This window comes from Canis lupus, chromosome X (genome assembly GCF_048164855.1).
Source record: "Canis lupus baileyi chromosome X, mCanLup2.hap1, whole genome shotgun sequence".
NCBI classification, from domain to species: Eukaryota; Metazoa; Chordata; class Mammalia; order Carnivora; family Canidae; genus Canis; species Canis lupus.
Window position 1 is genome coordinate 69,282,845 of NC_132876.1, and position 17,185 is coordinate 69,300,029.

A 17,185-nucleotide genomic window follows, 5' to 3' on the forward strand; every position below is an offset into this window, starting at 1 on the left:
CCTATTAATGATCCTGGTCTGAATCAGTTATTACTTTGGTCAGTGGAAAGTGGTGATTTTCTAGTGCTAGCATTTCTTATAGATTTATTACCTGGCATTCTTCTACAAAGAAGAGCTTCCACCCCTGCCTTTTTAAAGTATGTGTATGAACCTATGAAATCTTTTAAATTTCAGTGTCTTAGTACTATTAATATTCTTACAAAATTAAGATTGACAACTTTGAACATAAAACTTCAAAAATTGAATATATTCACATTTTCTGACTCAGGAAGTCCACTGCTAAGTCTATAACTAACAGGATTATGCACATGTGTTCTGCAAATAATATGTACTAGAACATTCATAGAAGCACTATTTGTAGTAGCTAAAAACTATAAGCTAACAAGTCAATCAACAAGATAGAAGGAATGAATTGTGATATATTTCCACGAAGGAATACTATACAGCTAAGAATTAATGATCGACAGTGATGCACAACAATATGGATGAATCTCAGAAAGTTAATGTTGAGTGTACTTCCTCAGTCTAGTAAAGGGTGTCTATAAAAACACACAGTTAATATCATACTTAGTGAAAAACTAAATATGTTCTCCATATGATCAGGAACAAGTCAAGGATGTTTATTTACTCTCACAGTTTCTATTCAACATTGTACTAGAAGTTTGAGCTAAAGAAATTAGGCAAGGAAAAGAAATAAAAGGCATCCATATTGGAAGAGAAGAAGTAAAATTATCTTTATTTGCAAGTGACATGATCTTTTACATAGAAAGTCCTAAGGAAGGGTGCCTGGCTGACTCAGTGGAGCATGTGATTCTTGATCTCTGGGGTGTGAGTTCAAGCCTCATCTCTGGGGTAGGGATTACTCACAGTTGTGGGTAGAGATTACTTAAATAAAATGGTTAAAGTGGCAAAGGTTATGTATACTCTACCTGAATAAAAAACTTAAAAAAAAGAGAAAGTCCTAAAGAATCTGTTAAAACACTATTTGAGACTAATAAGTGAGTTCAACGAGGCTGCAGAGTACACAATCAATTTACAAATATAAATTACATTTCTTTCTTTTTTTAAAAGTAATCTCTATGTTTGAAATCACTATTCTGAGATCAAGAGTAGCATGCTCTATTGATTGAGCCAGCCAGGCACCCCTCAATTGTATTTCTGTAAGGGCAATAAACAAACTGAAAATGAAATTAAGAAAGGAATTACACCTACAATAACATCAAAAAGAATAATATACTTAGGAATAAATTTATAAAAAGTAGTATAAAACTTACACTCTAAAAACTATGAAATACTGTAGACAGAAATTAAAGAAGACTTTAAAAGATGGAAATGTATCCCATGTTCACAGATCAGACGATTTCATATTATTAAGATGGCAGTATTCCTCAAATTGATCTATGTATTTAAGGTAATACCTGTCAAAATTCCAGCTGTCTTCTTTGCAAAATCTAACAAGCTGATCCTAAATTTCATATAGAAATTCAAGGGACAGAAAAGCTAAAACAATCTTGACAAAGAAGAACAAAGTTAAAGGATTCACATTTCCCGATTTCAGAACTTCCTACAAAGCTAATAGTAACTAAGACAGTGTGGTAGTGGCATAAAAATAGACATATATGTCATTGGAACAGAATTGAATGTCCATAAGTAAGTACTCATATATGTGGTCAATTGATTTTTGACAAGGATGCAAGACAATTCAATGGGGTAAAAAATAGTCTTTTCAATAAATGGTGTTAGGACACTTGATATCCACATGCAAAAGAATGGATCTGGACCCTATGTCATACCTTGTACAAACATTAACTCAAAATGGATCAAAGACCTAAATATAAGAAATAGAACCGTAAAACTTAGCAGGAAACATAGGCGTAAATCTTTGTAACCATGGATTAGGCAGTATTTTTTCATATGTGGTAATTAAAGCAAAAGCAGTCAAAGAAAAAATGAACTTCACCAAAATGAAAAACAACTGTGCATCAAAAGACATTATAAGGAAAGTAAAAAGACAGCTCATAGAATGGGCAAAAATATTAACAAGGAGTGCCTAACTATATCCCATGATGGTTGTAGAGCTTAATTAAAAAAAATATATATATAAGCAAATCTTATATCTTTTTTTTTTTAATTTTATTTGTCCATTCATGAGAGACCAGAGAGAGAGAGGCAGAGACACAGGCAGAGGAAGAAACAGGCTCCATGCAGGAAGCCCGATGTGGGACTCAATCTCAGGACCCCGGGACCACACCCTGAGCCAAAGGCAGACGCTCAACCACCAAGCATCCCTTATATCTTTTTTTTTCTTTTTAGGATTTTAGTTTTAAGTAATCTCTACACCCAATGTAGGGCTTGAACTCAACCCTGAGACCAAGAGTCACATGATCCACTGACTGAGCCAGCCAGGTACCCTACAAATTATATCTGTTAAGGGTCTAGTGTCTAGACTATATGAAAAAAATCCTTAAAACTTAACAATAAAAAGAAAACCCAATTAAAATCGGGCAAAGGATTTGAATAGATTTTTCTCCAAATAAGACATCCAAATGCGCTCTCTCCTTTTGGCCGCCATTCTGGTTGCGTGTGGTTGACTGTGATCACCATGTCTTCTCACAAGACTTTCAGAATCAAGCGATTCCTGGCCAAGAAACAAAAGCAAAATCGTTCTATTCCCCAGTGGATTCGGATGAAAACTGGTAATAAAATCAGGTACAACTCCAAGAGGAGGCACTGGAGAACTAAGCTGGGTCTATGAGGAAGCATCGCACATCATGAAATAGCAAACATAATTGATACACATATTTAAGCCGCATGGAGATCACATGTTCCTATCCTATCAATATGGAAACATCCTTCCTACCTGGCCAATAGACATGTCTTATCAAGGAAATGATTTTCTCTGTTACTATGCCTCTATACCAGTAGGTTGGTTCAGTAATAAATGTGAGACCTTTCAGCTGAAAAAAAAAAAAAAGACATCCAAATGGTAAATAAGCATATGAGAAGATACTCAACATCATTAGTCATTAGGGAAATACAAATCAAAACCACAATAAGATACCACTTCATGCTTACTAGATTGGCTCTGATTAAAAAGAAAATTTATGGGATGCCTGGGTGGCTCAGTTGGTTAATCGGCTTACTTCAGCTCAGGTCATGATCTCAGGGTCCTGGGATTAAGCCCCAAGTTGGATTCCCCACTCAGCAGGTAGTCTGCTTGTTCCTCTGCCCCTCTCCCTACTCATGCTCCTGTGCGCATGCACGCACATGCTCTCTCTCTCTCAAATATACAATCTTTATTTTTTTTCATGAGATTAGCATTTAAGTTTTTTTTGTATATTTTATTGGAGTTTGATTTGCCAACATATAGCATAACACCCAGTGCTCATCCTGTCTAGTGCCCCCCTCAGTGCCCATCACCCAGTCACCCCATCCCCCCACCCCCTCCCTTTCCACTACCCCTTGTTCGTTTCCCAGAGTTAGGAGTCTCTCATGTTCTGTCATCCTCTCTGATATTTCCCACTCATTTTCTCTCCTTTCCCCTTTATTACCTTTCACTATTTTTTATATTCCCCAAATGAATGAGACCATATAATGTTTGTCCTTCTCCGATTGACTTACTTCACTCAGCATAATACCCTTCAGTTCTATCCACATTGAAGCAAATGGTGGGTATTTGTCGTTTCTAATGGCTGAGTAATATTCCATTGTATACATAGACCACATCTTCTTTATCCATTCATCTTTCGATGGACACTGAGTCTTCTTCCATAGTTTGGCTATTGTGGACATTGCTGCTATAAACATTGGGGTGCAGGTGTCCTGCTGTTTCACTGCATCTGTATCTTTGGGGTAAATCCCCAACAGTGCAATTGCTGGGTCGTAGAGCAGTTCTATTTTTAACTCTTTGAGGAACCTCTACATAGTTTTCCAGAGTGGCTGTGCCAGTTCACATTCCCACCAACAGTGCAGGAGGGTTCCCCTTTCTCCACATCCTCTCCAACATTTGTTGTTTCCTGTCTAGTTAATTTTCATCATTCTCACTGGTGTGAGGTGGTATCTCATTGTGGTTTCATCAAGACAGTATGGTACTGGCACAAAAACAGACACATAGATCAATGGAACAGAATAGAGAAGCCAGAAATGGGCCCTCAACTCTATGGTCAACTAATATTCGAGAAAGCAGAAAAAACTATCCACTGGAAAAAGGACAGTCTCTTCAGTAAATGGTGCTGGGAAAATTGGACAGCCACATGTAGAAGAATGAAACTAGACCATTCTCTTATACCATACACAAAGATAAACTCAAAATGGAGGAAAGATCTAAATGTGAAACAGAAATCAATCAAAATCCTAGAGGAGAACATAGGCAACACCCTTTTTGAACTTGGCCACGGCAACTTCTTGCAAGATACATCTATGAAGGCAAGGGAAACAAAAGCAAAAATGAATTATTGGGACTTAAGATAAAAAGCTTTTGCGCAGCAAAAGAAACAGTCAACAAAACTAAAAGACAATCTACAGAATGGGGAAGATATTTGCAAATGACATATCAGAAAAAGGGCTAGTATCCAAGATCTATAAAGAATTTATTAAACTCAACAGCAAAGAAACAAACAATCCAATCATGAAATGGGCAAAAGACATGAACAGAAATCTCACAGAGGAAGACAGAGACATGGCCAACAAGCACATGAGAAAATGCTCCGCATCACTTGCCATCAGGGAAATACAAATCAAAACCACAATAAATATAATCTTTAAAAAACATTTTAAAGATGGCTCATAACAAGTGTTGGTGAGAATGTGAAGTAATTAGAACACTCATCCACTGCTGGTGGGAATGTAAAGTGGTAAAACCCTTGTAGAAAACAGTCTGTTAGTTCTTCAAGATGCTAAATATGGAGTTACGATATGATCCATAAGTTCCACTCCTAGATATGTACTCTAAAGAATTTAAAACATGTCCACAGAAAAATGTGTACACTGATGTTCATAGCAGCATTATTCATAGAGCCAGAAAACATAGAAACAGCCCAAACATCTATTGGTTAATGAACAGATAAATAAAATGTATTTCCATACAATGAAACATTAATTGGCAATAAAAAGGGAAGTAGAATCATGGTTGCCTAGGGATCATGTGAGGGGGTTGGTAGGAAATGGGGAATGACTGGGAATAGGAAAAGGTCTTTTTTGTGGGATGACGAAAATGTTCTAAAATTGGGGAGCAGCTCTTTTTGCCCATGGGTCCCGTCCCTGTATCCTAGTAAAACCACCATTTTGCACCAAAAAAAAAGAAAAAAAGAAAATGCTCCAAAATTTTTTTTAAATGTAACAAAATTGATTGTAATGACAGATGTGTGCATCTGTTTATACTAAAAACTACTGAATTGTATACTTTATTTAAAAAAAAATTTAGAGAGGGGAGGGGTAGAAGGAGAGGGAGAGAGAGAATCTTAAGGCTCCATGCCCAGCACAGAGTCTGCCATGGGACTCAATCTAATGACCCTGAGATCAAGACCTGAGCCAAAATCAAGAGTTGAACACAACCTACTGAGCCAACTGGGAGCCTCTGAATTGTGTACTTTAAAGGGGGGAATTTTATGGTATATAGATTTTATATCAACAAAAGAGTACATACTGTATGATTCCATTTACATCAGGTACTGAAACAGGTTAAAGTCTATTCTGTTAGAAGTCAGGACAGAAGTCACTCTTGTTAGAAGGGGAATAGTAACTGGAAGGAAGCAGGAAGGGGATTTCTTGGGGACTGATAATTTTTGTTTCTTTTATTTTTTTAAGGTTTTTAAAATTTATTCATGAGAGACATGGAGAGAGAGGCAGAGACATAGACATAGGAAGAGGCAGGCTCCTTGCAGGGAGCTGGATGTGGGACTTGATTCCCGGACCAATATCATGCCCTGAGCCAAAGGCAGGTGCTCAACCACTGAACCACCCAGGTACTCCTAATGTTTTGTTTCTTGATGTGGTTGCTGCTATGTGTGTGTTCATTTTGTGAACATTTATTGAACTGTTTATTAATTATACACGATGAATTTCTACTTTGATTAGCAAATAACTTTAAACAATGATAGCTATGCTGTGGAAATTGTGGTAAAGCTGGTTTACTCTACTATGACTGATAGCACTGTAAATTGATTTAAAAATTTTCCTTTGGAACACCTGGGTGGCTCAGCAGTTGGGCATCTGCCTTCGGCTCAGGACATGGTCCTGGAGTTCCAGGATGAGTTCTGCATTGGGCTCCCTGTGGGGAGCCTGCTTCTCCCTCTGCCAATGTCTCTGTCTTCTCTCTGTGTATCTCATGAGTAAATAAATGAAAATCTTCTTAAAAAAATTTCCTTTGGTGAAGCATTGTAACAAGTATCAAAGTTTATAAATATCTTCATTATCTTTGACTCAATAATCCCACTCCTGGGAACAAAGCCTAAGAAAGTAATTCTATTAAATAGGAACATCATGGGTTTTTTTCTTTTTGAGACATTGTGTGAATGATGTTTCGTAGAATAAAGGAAAACTGGAAACAACCTGAATAAATGTTTAAATGGTTACATAAATAATGTTGCATAATGCTATGGAATATTTTTAAAAATATTTATTTATTTGAGAGAGCACACTTGTGCATGTGTACATGCAAAAGTGGGGGGAGGGGCAGATGGAGAGTGGGAGAGAGGATCTCAAGCAGGCTCCTAGCTGAATGCAAAGCCTGAGGTGGGGCTCAATATCACTACCCCAAGATCTTGACCTGAGCCAAAACCAAGAGTTGTATGCTCAACCAAATGAGCCACTCAGTTGCCAGTGCTACGGAATATTACACAACTACCAACAATGATAATTCTGAACAGTATAATTCTGAACAATGATAATTCTGGGGATCCCTGGGTGGCGCAGCGGTTTGGCGCCTGCCTTTGGCCCAGGGCGCGATCCTGGAGACCCGGGATCGAATCCCACATCGGGCTCCCTGCATGGAGCCTGCATCTCCCTCTGCCTATGTCTCTGCCTCTCTCTCTCTCTCTCTGTGTGACTATCATGAATAAATAAATAAAATCTTTAAAAAAAAAAAATGATAATTCTGAACAGTAGTAGTAATTTGAGAAAATATTTGATCATGAAAAAAAGAGAGTGCAAAACTATATGCTAATTGAATATAGACAAAGACCATAACAGAACATGCTGAAACCCACATAGTTGGTTTGTTAGGAATTATGGGTAACTTTTTTGCAGGTTTCATTAATGTTAAGTTGTTTGATAATAAAAACAAAAACTTTAGTGTTTGGAGGCATCTGGCTGGCTCAATCAGTAGACTCTTTTTTTTTTTTTTCAATCAGTAGACTCTTGACCTCAGGGTGGTGAGTTTAAGTCCCACATTGGACATAGAGCTTACTTAAAAAAAATTAGTGTTTGTACGTGGCCATTGTACCACAGAAAAGAGATATTGAAAGAGGAAGTCCATAATGATTGAGGGCACTATGGAACTTCTGGAAAAATAAAAGCTGAGTGAGGAAATGTGGTTGAATCCTACAAATTTGTGAAAGGGATGAATAGGTCAATGGGGATAGTTGTTCACAAAATCTGGGAATGCTGGAATTGGAGGTCACCACCTAATGCTTCTAAGTCATTGGCCAAATTTTTATTGAATAATTGAGTACACTGTTCGACTTGAGTGTGAGTTTATGACCAAGGATAAGAATTACTATTTACATATTGGATAATTCATTTATGACACCCTTTACTCCAAGGGGGAGCCATCTATTACCCAATCTTATCTTCCATTGCTGCCTAACACTACACTTGCTAAGCTCATCTCTGTATGGGCCCCTGACTACTTCATGCCTCTTTGTAGGTCCAGAGCTCATCTACTCTTCATTCTTCAAGGCACAGCCTGAGTTCCTTGCCAACCACTTCTTAACCCCTTACAAACTAAGAAAGCTTCTTTCTATATTCCACTGTGTACTGATGTCCTTTTCCTGAATATTTAAAACATCAGTTTGTCAATCTCATAATCGAATCAGTCAGCTAATCTAAGCAACCAAATGATTATTATACCCACTAATATATTATTCTAAGTATGTGTCCAGTTTTCACTGAACACTTCCCTTGTACCAGGCAGGAAAAGTTGACTTCATAATTTCACCTAAGTATCACGACAACCCCGTGAAATATGTATATTATATCCAGAAACTGAGACTCAGATTTTAGATGATTTGTTCAAGGCCACAGTGGATAAGCTGGGAATTTAACCTGGTCTAACTCTGAAGACTGCACTCCCAACCACTATGTAATACTATTTAAAAAATATTATTTATTTTAAAGAGAAAGAGGGTAGGGGGAAGGGTGAAGGGTGAGGGAGAGGGACAAGCCAATTCTGTGCTGACTGTGGAGCCCTATGTGGAACTGGATCCTAGGACTCTGAGATCATGACCTGAGCTGAAATCAAGAGGCAGTTGCTCAACTGACTGAGCCACCTGGGTGCCCCAGTGTATTACTGTTTTAATTGAATTGTGTTTTCTTTCTCTAACTAGGTTTTTTTTTTAAGATTTTATTTTTTTAAAGTAATCTCTATGCCTTAAACGCACAACTCTGAAATCAAAAGTCACATGCTCTACTGACTAAGCCAGCCAGGTACCTACTCCCTAACTAGATTTTTAAGACTAGGAAGACAAAGATTTCATTTTGGTTCCTTTGTAATCTTGTCATTGCTATACTAGCTGCTATACACATAAACAGTGCTCAATGAATACTTACAGAATGCCAAAATGGAGCTGTAGATAGCTGAAAATACTAATTACTTTTAAAAGGATTTAGATTTTAGTTAGATACATGGGTGCCATATTCATAATATATGATTTAAAGGAAATAAGAATATTTGGGTCCATTTTTTAAATTTTATTTTTATTTATTTTTTATTTTTTATTTTTTTTTGGGGTCCATTTTTAATACTTGAGATGTCTTGATGAAGGAGAACCACACCTTCACAACTCTTATTGCTCCATTATGATTAAGAACCGATTGAGGGCAGCCCAGGTGGCTCAGAGGTTTAGCGCTGCCTTCGGCCCTGGGCGTGATCTGGAGTCCCGGGATCGAGTCCCATGTCGGGCTCCCTGCATGGAGCCTGCTTCTCCCTCTGCCTCTCTCTCTCTCTCTGTGTGTGTGTGTGTCTGTGTGTAAGTGTGTTTGTCATGAATAAATAAATAAAATCTGGGATGCCTGGGTGGCTCAGCGGTTGGGCACCTGCTTTGGCTCAGGTAGTGATCCCCGGATCTGGGATCGAGTCCCGCATGGGGTTCCCTGCGAGGAGCCTGCTTCTCCCTCTGCCTATGTCTCTGCCTCTCCTCTCAATCTGTGTCTCTTATGAATAAATAAATCTTTTAAAAAAATGAAACTTTCGATGGACACCGAGGCTCCTTCCACAGTTTGGCTATTGTGTACATTGCTGCTATAAACACTGGGGTGCAGGTGTCCCGGCGTTTCATTGCATCTGTATCTTTGAGGTAAGATGAATGGATAAAGAAGATGTGGTTTATGTATACAATGGAATATTACTCAGCCATTAGAAATGACAAATACCCACCATTTGCGTCAACGTGGATGGAACTGGAGGGTATTATGCTGAGTGAAGTCAATCAGAGAAGGACAAACATTATATGTTCTCATTTATTTGGGGAATATAAATAATAGTGAAAGGGAATAGAAGGGAAGGGAGAAGAAATGGGTAGGAAATATCAGAAAGGGAGACAGAACACAAAGACTCCTAACTCTGGGAAACGAACTAGGGGTGGTGGAAGGGGAGGAGGGGGGGGGTGGGGGGGAATGGGTGACGGGCACTGAGGGAGGCACTTGACGGGATGAGCACTGGGTGTTATTCTGTATGTTGGCAAATTGAACACCAATAAAAAATAAATAAATAAAAAAATTAAAAAAAAATAAAATCTTAAAAAAAAAAAAGAACCGATTGAGTTGGATGGAATTATGGGTTTGACATCCAACTCTGATCATTCTTTGGTTCTAAAGCATCTTTTCTGTTTCCCAGAAATTCTCAGCCTAAAAGGGCTGGTCCCAATGCTGGTGCTTCTCCCTGTTTTGCTTGCTGTCACGCCTCCTCTTCTTGTGCATTTAATTATTTATTACTTTTATGTGTTTATTTGAGAGATTGAGAGAGATGGGGGAGGAGGAGCTGGCGGAGAGGGACAGCAGACTCCATGCTGAGTGCAGAGTCCCAGGTGGAGCTCAATCCCAGGACCCTGAGATCATGACCAGAGGGGAAACCAATAGTCCCATGCTTAACTGAGTGAGCCACCCAGATGCCCCTCTTCTTGTGCATTTAAATGAAGTAGGCCACCTATAGGAAGCAGGCATCAAAGTCCAATAGGCCAGGTTTATCAGTAAGATGGTCAACAAATTATTATGGTGTGATGTCAGGTAAGTCATGCCTGAGCCTCAGTTTACTCATCAGGAAGATGGAATTAAATACACCTCTTCCTCCAATAATTCAACATTGTTACAGTTCCAGATTTAATAGTTCAACTGGGACTAAGCTAGAGAGTCTGTGGCCTAAAATCCTAAATGGGATGAATTTTCTGTGGTGGCTGAAATCATCTCCATTCCCTTGCTGACTGCAATTGAAATACCCGCAGTTGAGGGTGAGAGCTGAGCAATCGGAGGCAGACAGCTGCCCATAATCTGGTATGGTCCTTGGGAAGGATTTCTGGGGTGAGGGAACCTCGTGTAGAAAAAACAAGCAAAGAAAGGCTGAAGGGAGAGTGAGTTGGAGACTTCCTGTGCGGTTTCCTCCTCCACTTCTCCCCCCTCCCCCACCGCCGCCAATCACAAATTCTGACCATTAAGGCACAAAGGTAGAAAATCCCATGGGGTCTCGGGCCTGGAAGCCTCTCATTGTCCGGCTCTGACTATAAGCTCGCAGAATGGGAAAAGCCTCCCCCCACCCAACCCTCGCTTTCTTGCTCCTTGCCACGCTGGGCTGGCTGTTGCAAGTGGGAAGCAGTCTCAGGCTGCACGCAATCCTTTTTGCAAAGCCGAGGAATGAGTGAATGAGAGAGGGAGCGAGAGAGACAGAGACAGAGACAGAGACAGAGTGTGTGGTGTAGGGAGGATTGGGGGTGGGATTCCATGACGTTACCGGCTCCGCCTCCTGGTGTATATAAGGGGGCGCTTGGCGCGCAACGACCCCAAGCCGCAGCTTTGAAGCCTGAGCAGCCGAAGTCCGTACCCCCAACCCAACTCGTTTAACTCAGCCTCACCCACCCCAATCTGAGACTCTCCTCTCCTTGGGCTTCCACAGCTCTCCGGTAAGCCTTGGGGGCCGACACGTGTGTCGGAAGGGGACTGCGAGGGTCTGGGCAATACCTAGGATTCTCTGGCAACCATAGCATGCAGTTGCATCAATGCGGCCGTGACCTGTTGCTGGGCAAGACCCCGTCCCCAGGAGCCAAGGTTCCCGTCTCCACCTCAGCCCCAGACCGTTTCTAGATGAATCTGGGAGCTGAGTTGGGGGGCATAGGGTGGAACCCCTCTCTGTTGCAAGCAATTTCGGGCTGCTCTGGGGCCCCTCTCGGGGTGCATCTCCAAATCTTTAGATGCCGAAGCCCCGCCCCACTGTTGATTCTTGCTGGTCAGCCTAGCAAAGCGGGAGGAATTGGGGGAACATTTGCTCACTCCCCTAGGCGACAGTAGCCTGTTATACGCGGTGTCGGCTTGGTGAGTAGGGATGGATTTGAGTCGTTCTCACTTTTGATCTGCGGTGGAGGTCGGTTCCCCCTCCTCTCCCTCCCGGCAATCTAAGAACCTTGCCTATTAAGTAGCCCTTGGGGTAAGCACCGAAAAGGAACACGGATAGTGAGAAGGGGGTTCTGCCCAGAGTTGCTGGCCGCACCTGGGGTGAGTTCTGTTTAATTCCCAAGGAGCTACAGGCCAGGGACCGGCACAGATTAAGTTCCATGATTCCTGTGAGGGTTGGGGTCTAGGATAAACCCGAGTTTCCCCCTCACAGAAAGAGACTGATACTGACTGAGCACTCGGGAGGTGCCAGTACTGTAGGGGGCTTTCACCTGTCTCTCTGCAATTAGTCCTCCAAACCTGTGAGGTACTCTTATTCCTACTTGTTAAGGAAGAAACTGAGGTTAGGGGAAGACACTTGCCTTTGTCCCTTCAATATCCTCCCCATCCCCCCATCAATCCTTTGCTTGGTGGAGTGGGTATTGTAATGCACTCTTAAGAGCTTAGGGATAATGAGCCCTATTGAAGGGCTTTTTTTTGTCTTGTTTTCACCAGATCCTAGAATCCTCTTCAATTCCAGCTAGAATGCTGTGGCAGGCACTTCGCAGATTTGGTCAAAAGCTGGTACGCAGACGTGCACTGGAGCCAGGCATGGCTGAGACTCGCCTTGCCAGATGCCTGAGCACTCTGGATTTAGTGGCCCTGGGTGTGGGCAGCACATTGGGTGCAGGTGTGTATGTCCTGGCTGGTGAGGTGGCCAAAGATAAAGCAGGACCATCCATTGTGATCTGCTTTTTGGTGGCCGCTTTATCTTCTGTGTTGGCTGGACTGTGCTATGCTGAGTTTGGTGCCCGAGTCCCCCGTTCTGGTTCTGCATATCTCTACAGCTATGTCACAGTGGGTGAACTCTGGGCCTTCACCACTGGCTGGAACCTCATCCTCTCCTATGTTATCGGTGAGACGCTGGGGCAGGGTGGAAAATGTACAGCCAATGAAGGGGCTTTGAGTCAGGAAATCTGGACACTGTGGTGAAGTGATAAATTCGTTAACATTTATAGGACTTCAATATCCCTAAATGTGTCTGTGTGTTGGGGGGCTGGCTGGGAGGGTTGAAGATGTGGAGAAACTTTTCATTTCTCCTTATCTCTGTCCTGGTGTCCTAAGTTGACTGGTTTTGGTTTTTCAAAAGTAAGAATAGGGGCACCTGGCTGGCTCAGTTGGTGGAGCATGCAGCTCTTGATCTTCCAGTTGTGAGTTCAAGTCCCACATTTGGGTGTAAAGGCTCCTTAAAAAAAAAAAAAAAAGTAAGAATAGGTGAAAACAGAAGGGATTATTTGTGTGACTGGTTTGGGGGAGCGAGGAGGGGAGGAGAAGGAAATTTGACCCCATGTTTCTTCCTCTGCTCCACCAGGGACAGCCAGTGTGGCCCGGGCCTGGAGCTCGGCGTTTGACAACCTGATTGGGAACCACATCTCTCAGACCCTGCAGGGGAGCATCTCATTGCATGTTCCCCATGTCCTCGCAGAATATCCAGACTTCTTTGCTATGGGGCTTGTGTTGTTGCTCACCGGTGAGGGAAGAGACAGGGCTAATGGTGGGGGCAGGGCTAGGCTAGGAAGGACCAAGGCGGTGGAGGTGATAATGGTGAGAAAGAAGAGAAGCTGGGGAGAAAAGGTGTGCTCAGAGGTGGGGAAACAACGCTTGAACTGAGGACTTTGAGTCCTGACTGCTTCTTTTCCTGCAGGATTGCTGGCTTTGGGAGCTAGTGAATCAGCCCTGGTTACCAAAGTGTTCACAGTGGTGAACCTTTTGGTTCTTGGTTTTGTCATCATCTCTGGCTTCATTAAGGGGGACCTTCACAATTGGAAACTCACAGAAGGGGACTACAAACTGACTGTGGCTGGACTCAATGACACCTATAGGTTAGGTTCACTCTGGAGATGGCAGAGCTGGGAGCGTGATGGGGAGCTCTGGGGGGGGTGTCTGTGCTAAGGGCTTCAGGATTGGGTTGGGGAGGAATGGGTGTCGAGGTCTTGAAAGGCCTGCCTGAGTAGTTTGGCATTAGAGAAAAGACAGAGTTTGCTGAGCTCACCTTTACCTTTTCCATCCCTTTCTTCCACTTCAGCCTGGGCCCTCTGGGCTCTGGAGGATTTGTGCCTTTCGGCTTTGAGGGGATTCTCCGTGGAGCAGCTACCTGTTTCTATGCGTTTGTTGGTTTCGACTGTATTGCTACCACTGGTAACAGTCATTCTGGTTCAGTCTGGGGCTGGGGTATATAGTGTATATCCAAGTGGCATGCAGATTGAGGGTGGTGGAGGAGCAGGCCTGCTTTCCTCATTTGGAAACTTGTGCCCCTTCCTGCAGGTGAAGAAGCTCAGAATCCCCAGCATTCCATCCCTGTGGGCATTGTCGTTTCACTGTTTGTCTGCTTTTTGGCATATTTTGGTGTCTCTTCGGCCCTTACGCTTATGATGCCTTACTACCAGCTTCAACCGGAGAGCCCCCTGCCTGAAGCATTTCTCTATACGGGATGGGCCCCTGCCCGCTATGTTGTGGCTCTTGGATCCCTCTGTGCTCTTTCTACCAGGTCAGTGTCGGACTTCTGTTCTCCTCTGCTGTCAGAGTCTCAGGCTTCAGCATTCAGTACTTGAGAATACCCCTTAAAAGGACTGTGAGGAGAAGGTGGAGACTCCTTAACCTCACAGGCACAGGGACAGAGATTGCAGTGAATTCATGCCACTCTGGCCATTCCTTTCTCCAGCCTCTTAGGTTCTATGTTCCCCATGCCTCGGGTGATCTATGCAATGGCAGAGGATGGCCTCCTGTTCCGTGTCCTTGCCAGAGTCCACACGGGTACACACACCCCCATCGTGGCCACTGTGGTCTCTGGCATTATTGCAGGTAAAGGAAAAAAATCCTCTTTGCCCTTCTCTGTTTTTTTTCATCAGTTCCCTTAACTTTGCTCTTCCCTCCTCTCATTTCTTGTTTCCCACCCATCAATTTCAGCATTCATGGCGTTCCTCTTTGAACTCACTGATCTTGTGGACCTTATGTCGATTGGGACCCTACTTGCCTACTCCCTGGTGGCTATTTGTGTTCTCATCCTCAGGTGAGACTCCCTCTGTGAACTAAGATTGGAGGTTCTCTTCTTGGATGATGAATAATGGGGATCTGCTCCTCCTCCTTCCTCCGCCTTCCTTATCCTGACTCTCCTTGAGGAGCATGGCTTACCCCTCCCTGCCAAGAAGAGCTTGTACCCTTAATGACTATGAGGAAGGTTAAGGTGCATGGCAGGAGATGCTAAAGCAGTTAAGGGTTGCTCTTAATCCTGTCTTCTTCCTCATGCCTCAGGTATCAGCCTGAGCTGAAGAATGAAGAGGATGAAGTGGAGCTGCAAGAAGAGAACATGGCTGGAGCAGAAAAGCTGACCCTACAGGGGCTGTTCTGTCCACTCAGCTCCATCCCTACTCCACTCTCTGGCCAAGTTGTCTATGTCTGTTCCTCATTGGTTGGTGAGCAATGGCTTTTTTCCTCTGGGGTCACTTTGAATTGGGGTGCCTAATGTCTTCACATGTTGGTCTCAAGAGTTGGTTTTGATGTTTCTCAACTTGACCCCTGAAGCTCTGCTGCTGACTCTTCTTTGCCTGGTGCTGGCCCAGTGGCCAATTCCACTGGTTTCTGGAGACCCAGTGTGGACTGTAGTGGTTGTGCTGCTCCTGATGCTCGTTACTGGGATCACTGGGGTCATCTGGAGACAGCCACAGAGTTCTACTCCCTTGCACTTTAAGGTAAATGACCTCTTTCTCTCCACCCACCCAACCATCTCAGAAGAATAAGCTCCAGATGCTTTGTGGCCTAATAAGGTTCATAAGTGGGGATCCCTGGGTGGCCCAGCGGTTTGGTGCCTGCCTTTGGCCCAGGGCACGATCCTGGAGTCCCAGGATCGAGTCCCACGTTGGGCTCCCGGCATGGAGCCCGCTTCTCCCTTCTCCTGTGTCTCTGCCTCTCTCTCAATCTCTGTGTCTATCATGAATAAATAAATAAATAAATCTTTAAAAAAAATAAGGTTCATAAATATTCTCTAATTGACCAAGAAAGGAAAGATACAGGAGATACCTAGGCCAAAGACTTCTTTCTTCTCTCCCCTCCGTAGTTCCTTTCTTTTTTTTTTTTAATTTTTTTTATTTATTTATGATAGTCACAGAGAGAGAGAGAGAGGCAGAGACACAGGCAGAGGGAGAAGCAGGCTCCATGCACCGGGAGCCCGACGTGGGATTCGATCCCGGGTCTCCAGGATCGCGCCCTGGGCCAAAGGCAGGCGCCAAACCGCTGCGCCACCCAGGGATCCCTCCGTAGTTCCTTTCTAATTCAATTTCCCCCAACTGTATTCTTGGAGTCTTCCTCTATAAGGCACATTAAATGAGTGGGCCCTGAAAAATACAAGATGAGTGGGAGTTGGACCCTCCCTTTCCTGGCCTGAGTAAGTTAGGGATCTCTTTTTCCATCACTACATGGTATATACAAAGATTTTGCTTTGTTCCCAGGTACCTGCTTTGCCTCTCCTCCCTCTAATGAGCATCTTTGTGAATGTTTACCTTATGATGCAGATGACAGCTGGCACCTGGGCCCGATTTGGGGTCTGGATGCTGATTGGTAGGTATCCACTTGGGAAGAGTAGTCCTCTTGGGTTCCTGTCCCAATTCTTTTCCCTTTTCTTCTCATGTAGAGGGACCTATTAAGCCTTTACAGATCACTATTTCCCTACCTCACAGCAGCTTCTTTTCCTCACTAGGGTTTGCTATCTACTTTGGCTATGGGATCCAGCACAGCTTGGAAGAAGTTAAGAGTGACCAAGCCCCACTCAAGTGTAGGGCCAAAACTGTAGACCTTGATCTCAGCAATGCCTGTACACATTCGATTTGACGTCATCATGCCTGAATGCTGTCTGGTTCCCCTGCGCAGTAATGGAGAGTACCTTTGAGCACAGGAGAAGCTAGGGCTCCCATGGGATGTCAGTGGGGGAATGCTAATAGAGCTCTGTATTTATTGTGGAGTGAAGGATGTGTCTTTGCTGTTCCTCATCCCTTTTATTTTTTTCTTAGTGGTCTACTTTTCACTTGTGTCTGTAGCTGCTTACTGGCTTTTACAAACTTATTAAAAGAAACTATAAAAAAAAACTATGTCTTGTTCTTTGCTTGCTAGAAATGATGTGGAGCCTGACTTTCAGTGTGGAGAGCTTCAGATAAGTGTCCTGTGTTTGCTGTAGTCATGGCAAAAGTATCTGTTCTGCCTGTGTTTCTTGTTGGCTCAGGGTTTGAGGAGGGTAGGGTGACCACTGGTCAAGTCTAGTCACACTTGAACGATCTTAAGATAGGTTTCCCTCTTACTATACTGCAGGTTAGATTCTGAATAAGTAGGACAGCAACACTTG

General features: G+C 43.0%; 1 protein-coding gene across 4 annotated transcripts; it reads left to right on the top strand.

Moving 5' to 3' along the window:
* The first annotated feature begins 5,824 nt into the window (after positions 1-5,824).
* Positions 5,825-16,931, top strand: SLC7A3 (solute carrier family 7 member 3). 4 transcript variants are annotated; one of them, XM_072816886.1, is made up of 12 exons: positions 5,825-5,963; positions 12,310-12,709; positions 13,166-13,324; positions 13,499-13,676; positions 13,880-13,992; positions 14,119-14,341; positions 14,516-14,655; positions 14,761-14,863; positions 15,106-15,266; positions 15,376-15,542; positions 16,299-16,407; positions 16,547-16,931. In XM_072816886.1, the coding sequence occupies exons 2-12, from the start codon at positions 12,340-12,342 to the stop codon at positions 16,675-16,677; spliced, it is 1,854 nt and encodes a 617-aa protein (XP_072672987.1). In that variant the 5' UTR covers positions 5,825-5,963; positions 12,310-12,339; the 3' UTR covers positions 16,678-16,931. The 4 variants fall into 4 exon arrangements, with proteins under 4 accessions (XP_072672987.1, XP_072672988.1, XP_072672986.1 ...); XM_072816885.1 differs by lacking the exon at positions 5,825-5,963 and adding an exon at positions 10,530-11,327; XM_072816888.1 differs by lacking the exon at positions 5,825-5,963 and adding an exon at positions 10,532-11,327 and having other exon boundaries at positions 12,310-12,484.
* The last annotated feature ends 254 nt before the right edge of the window (positions 16,932-17,185 follow it).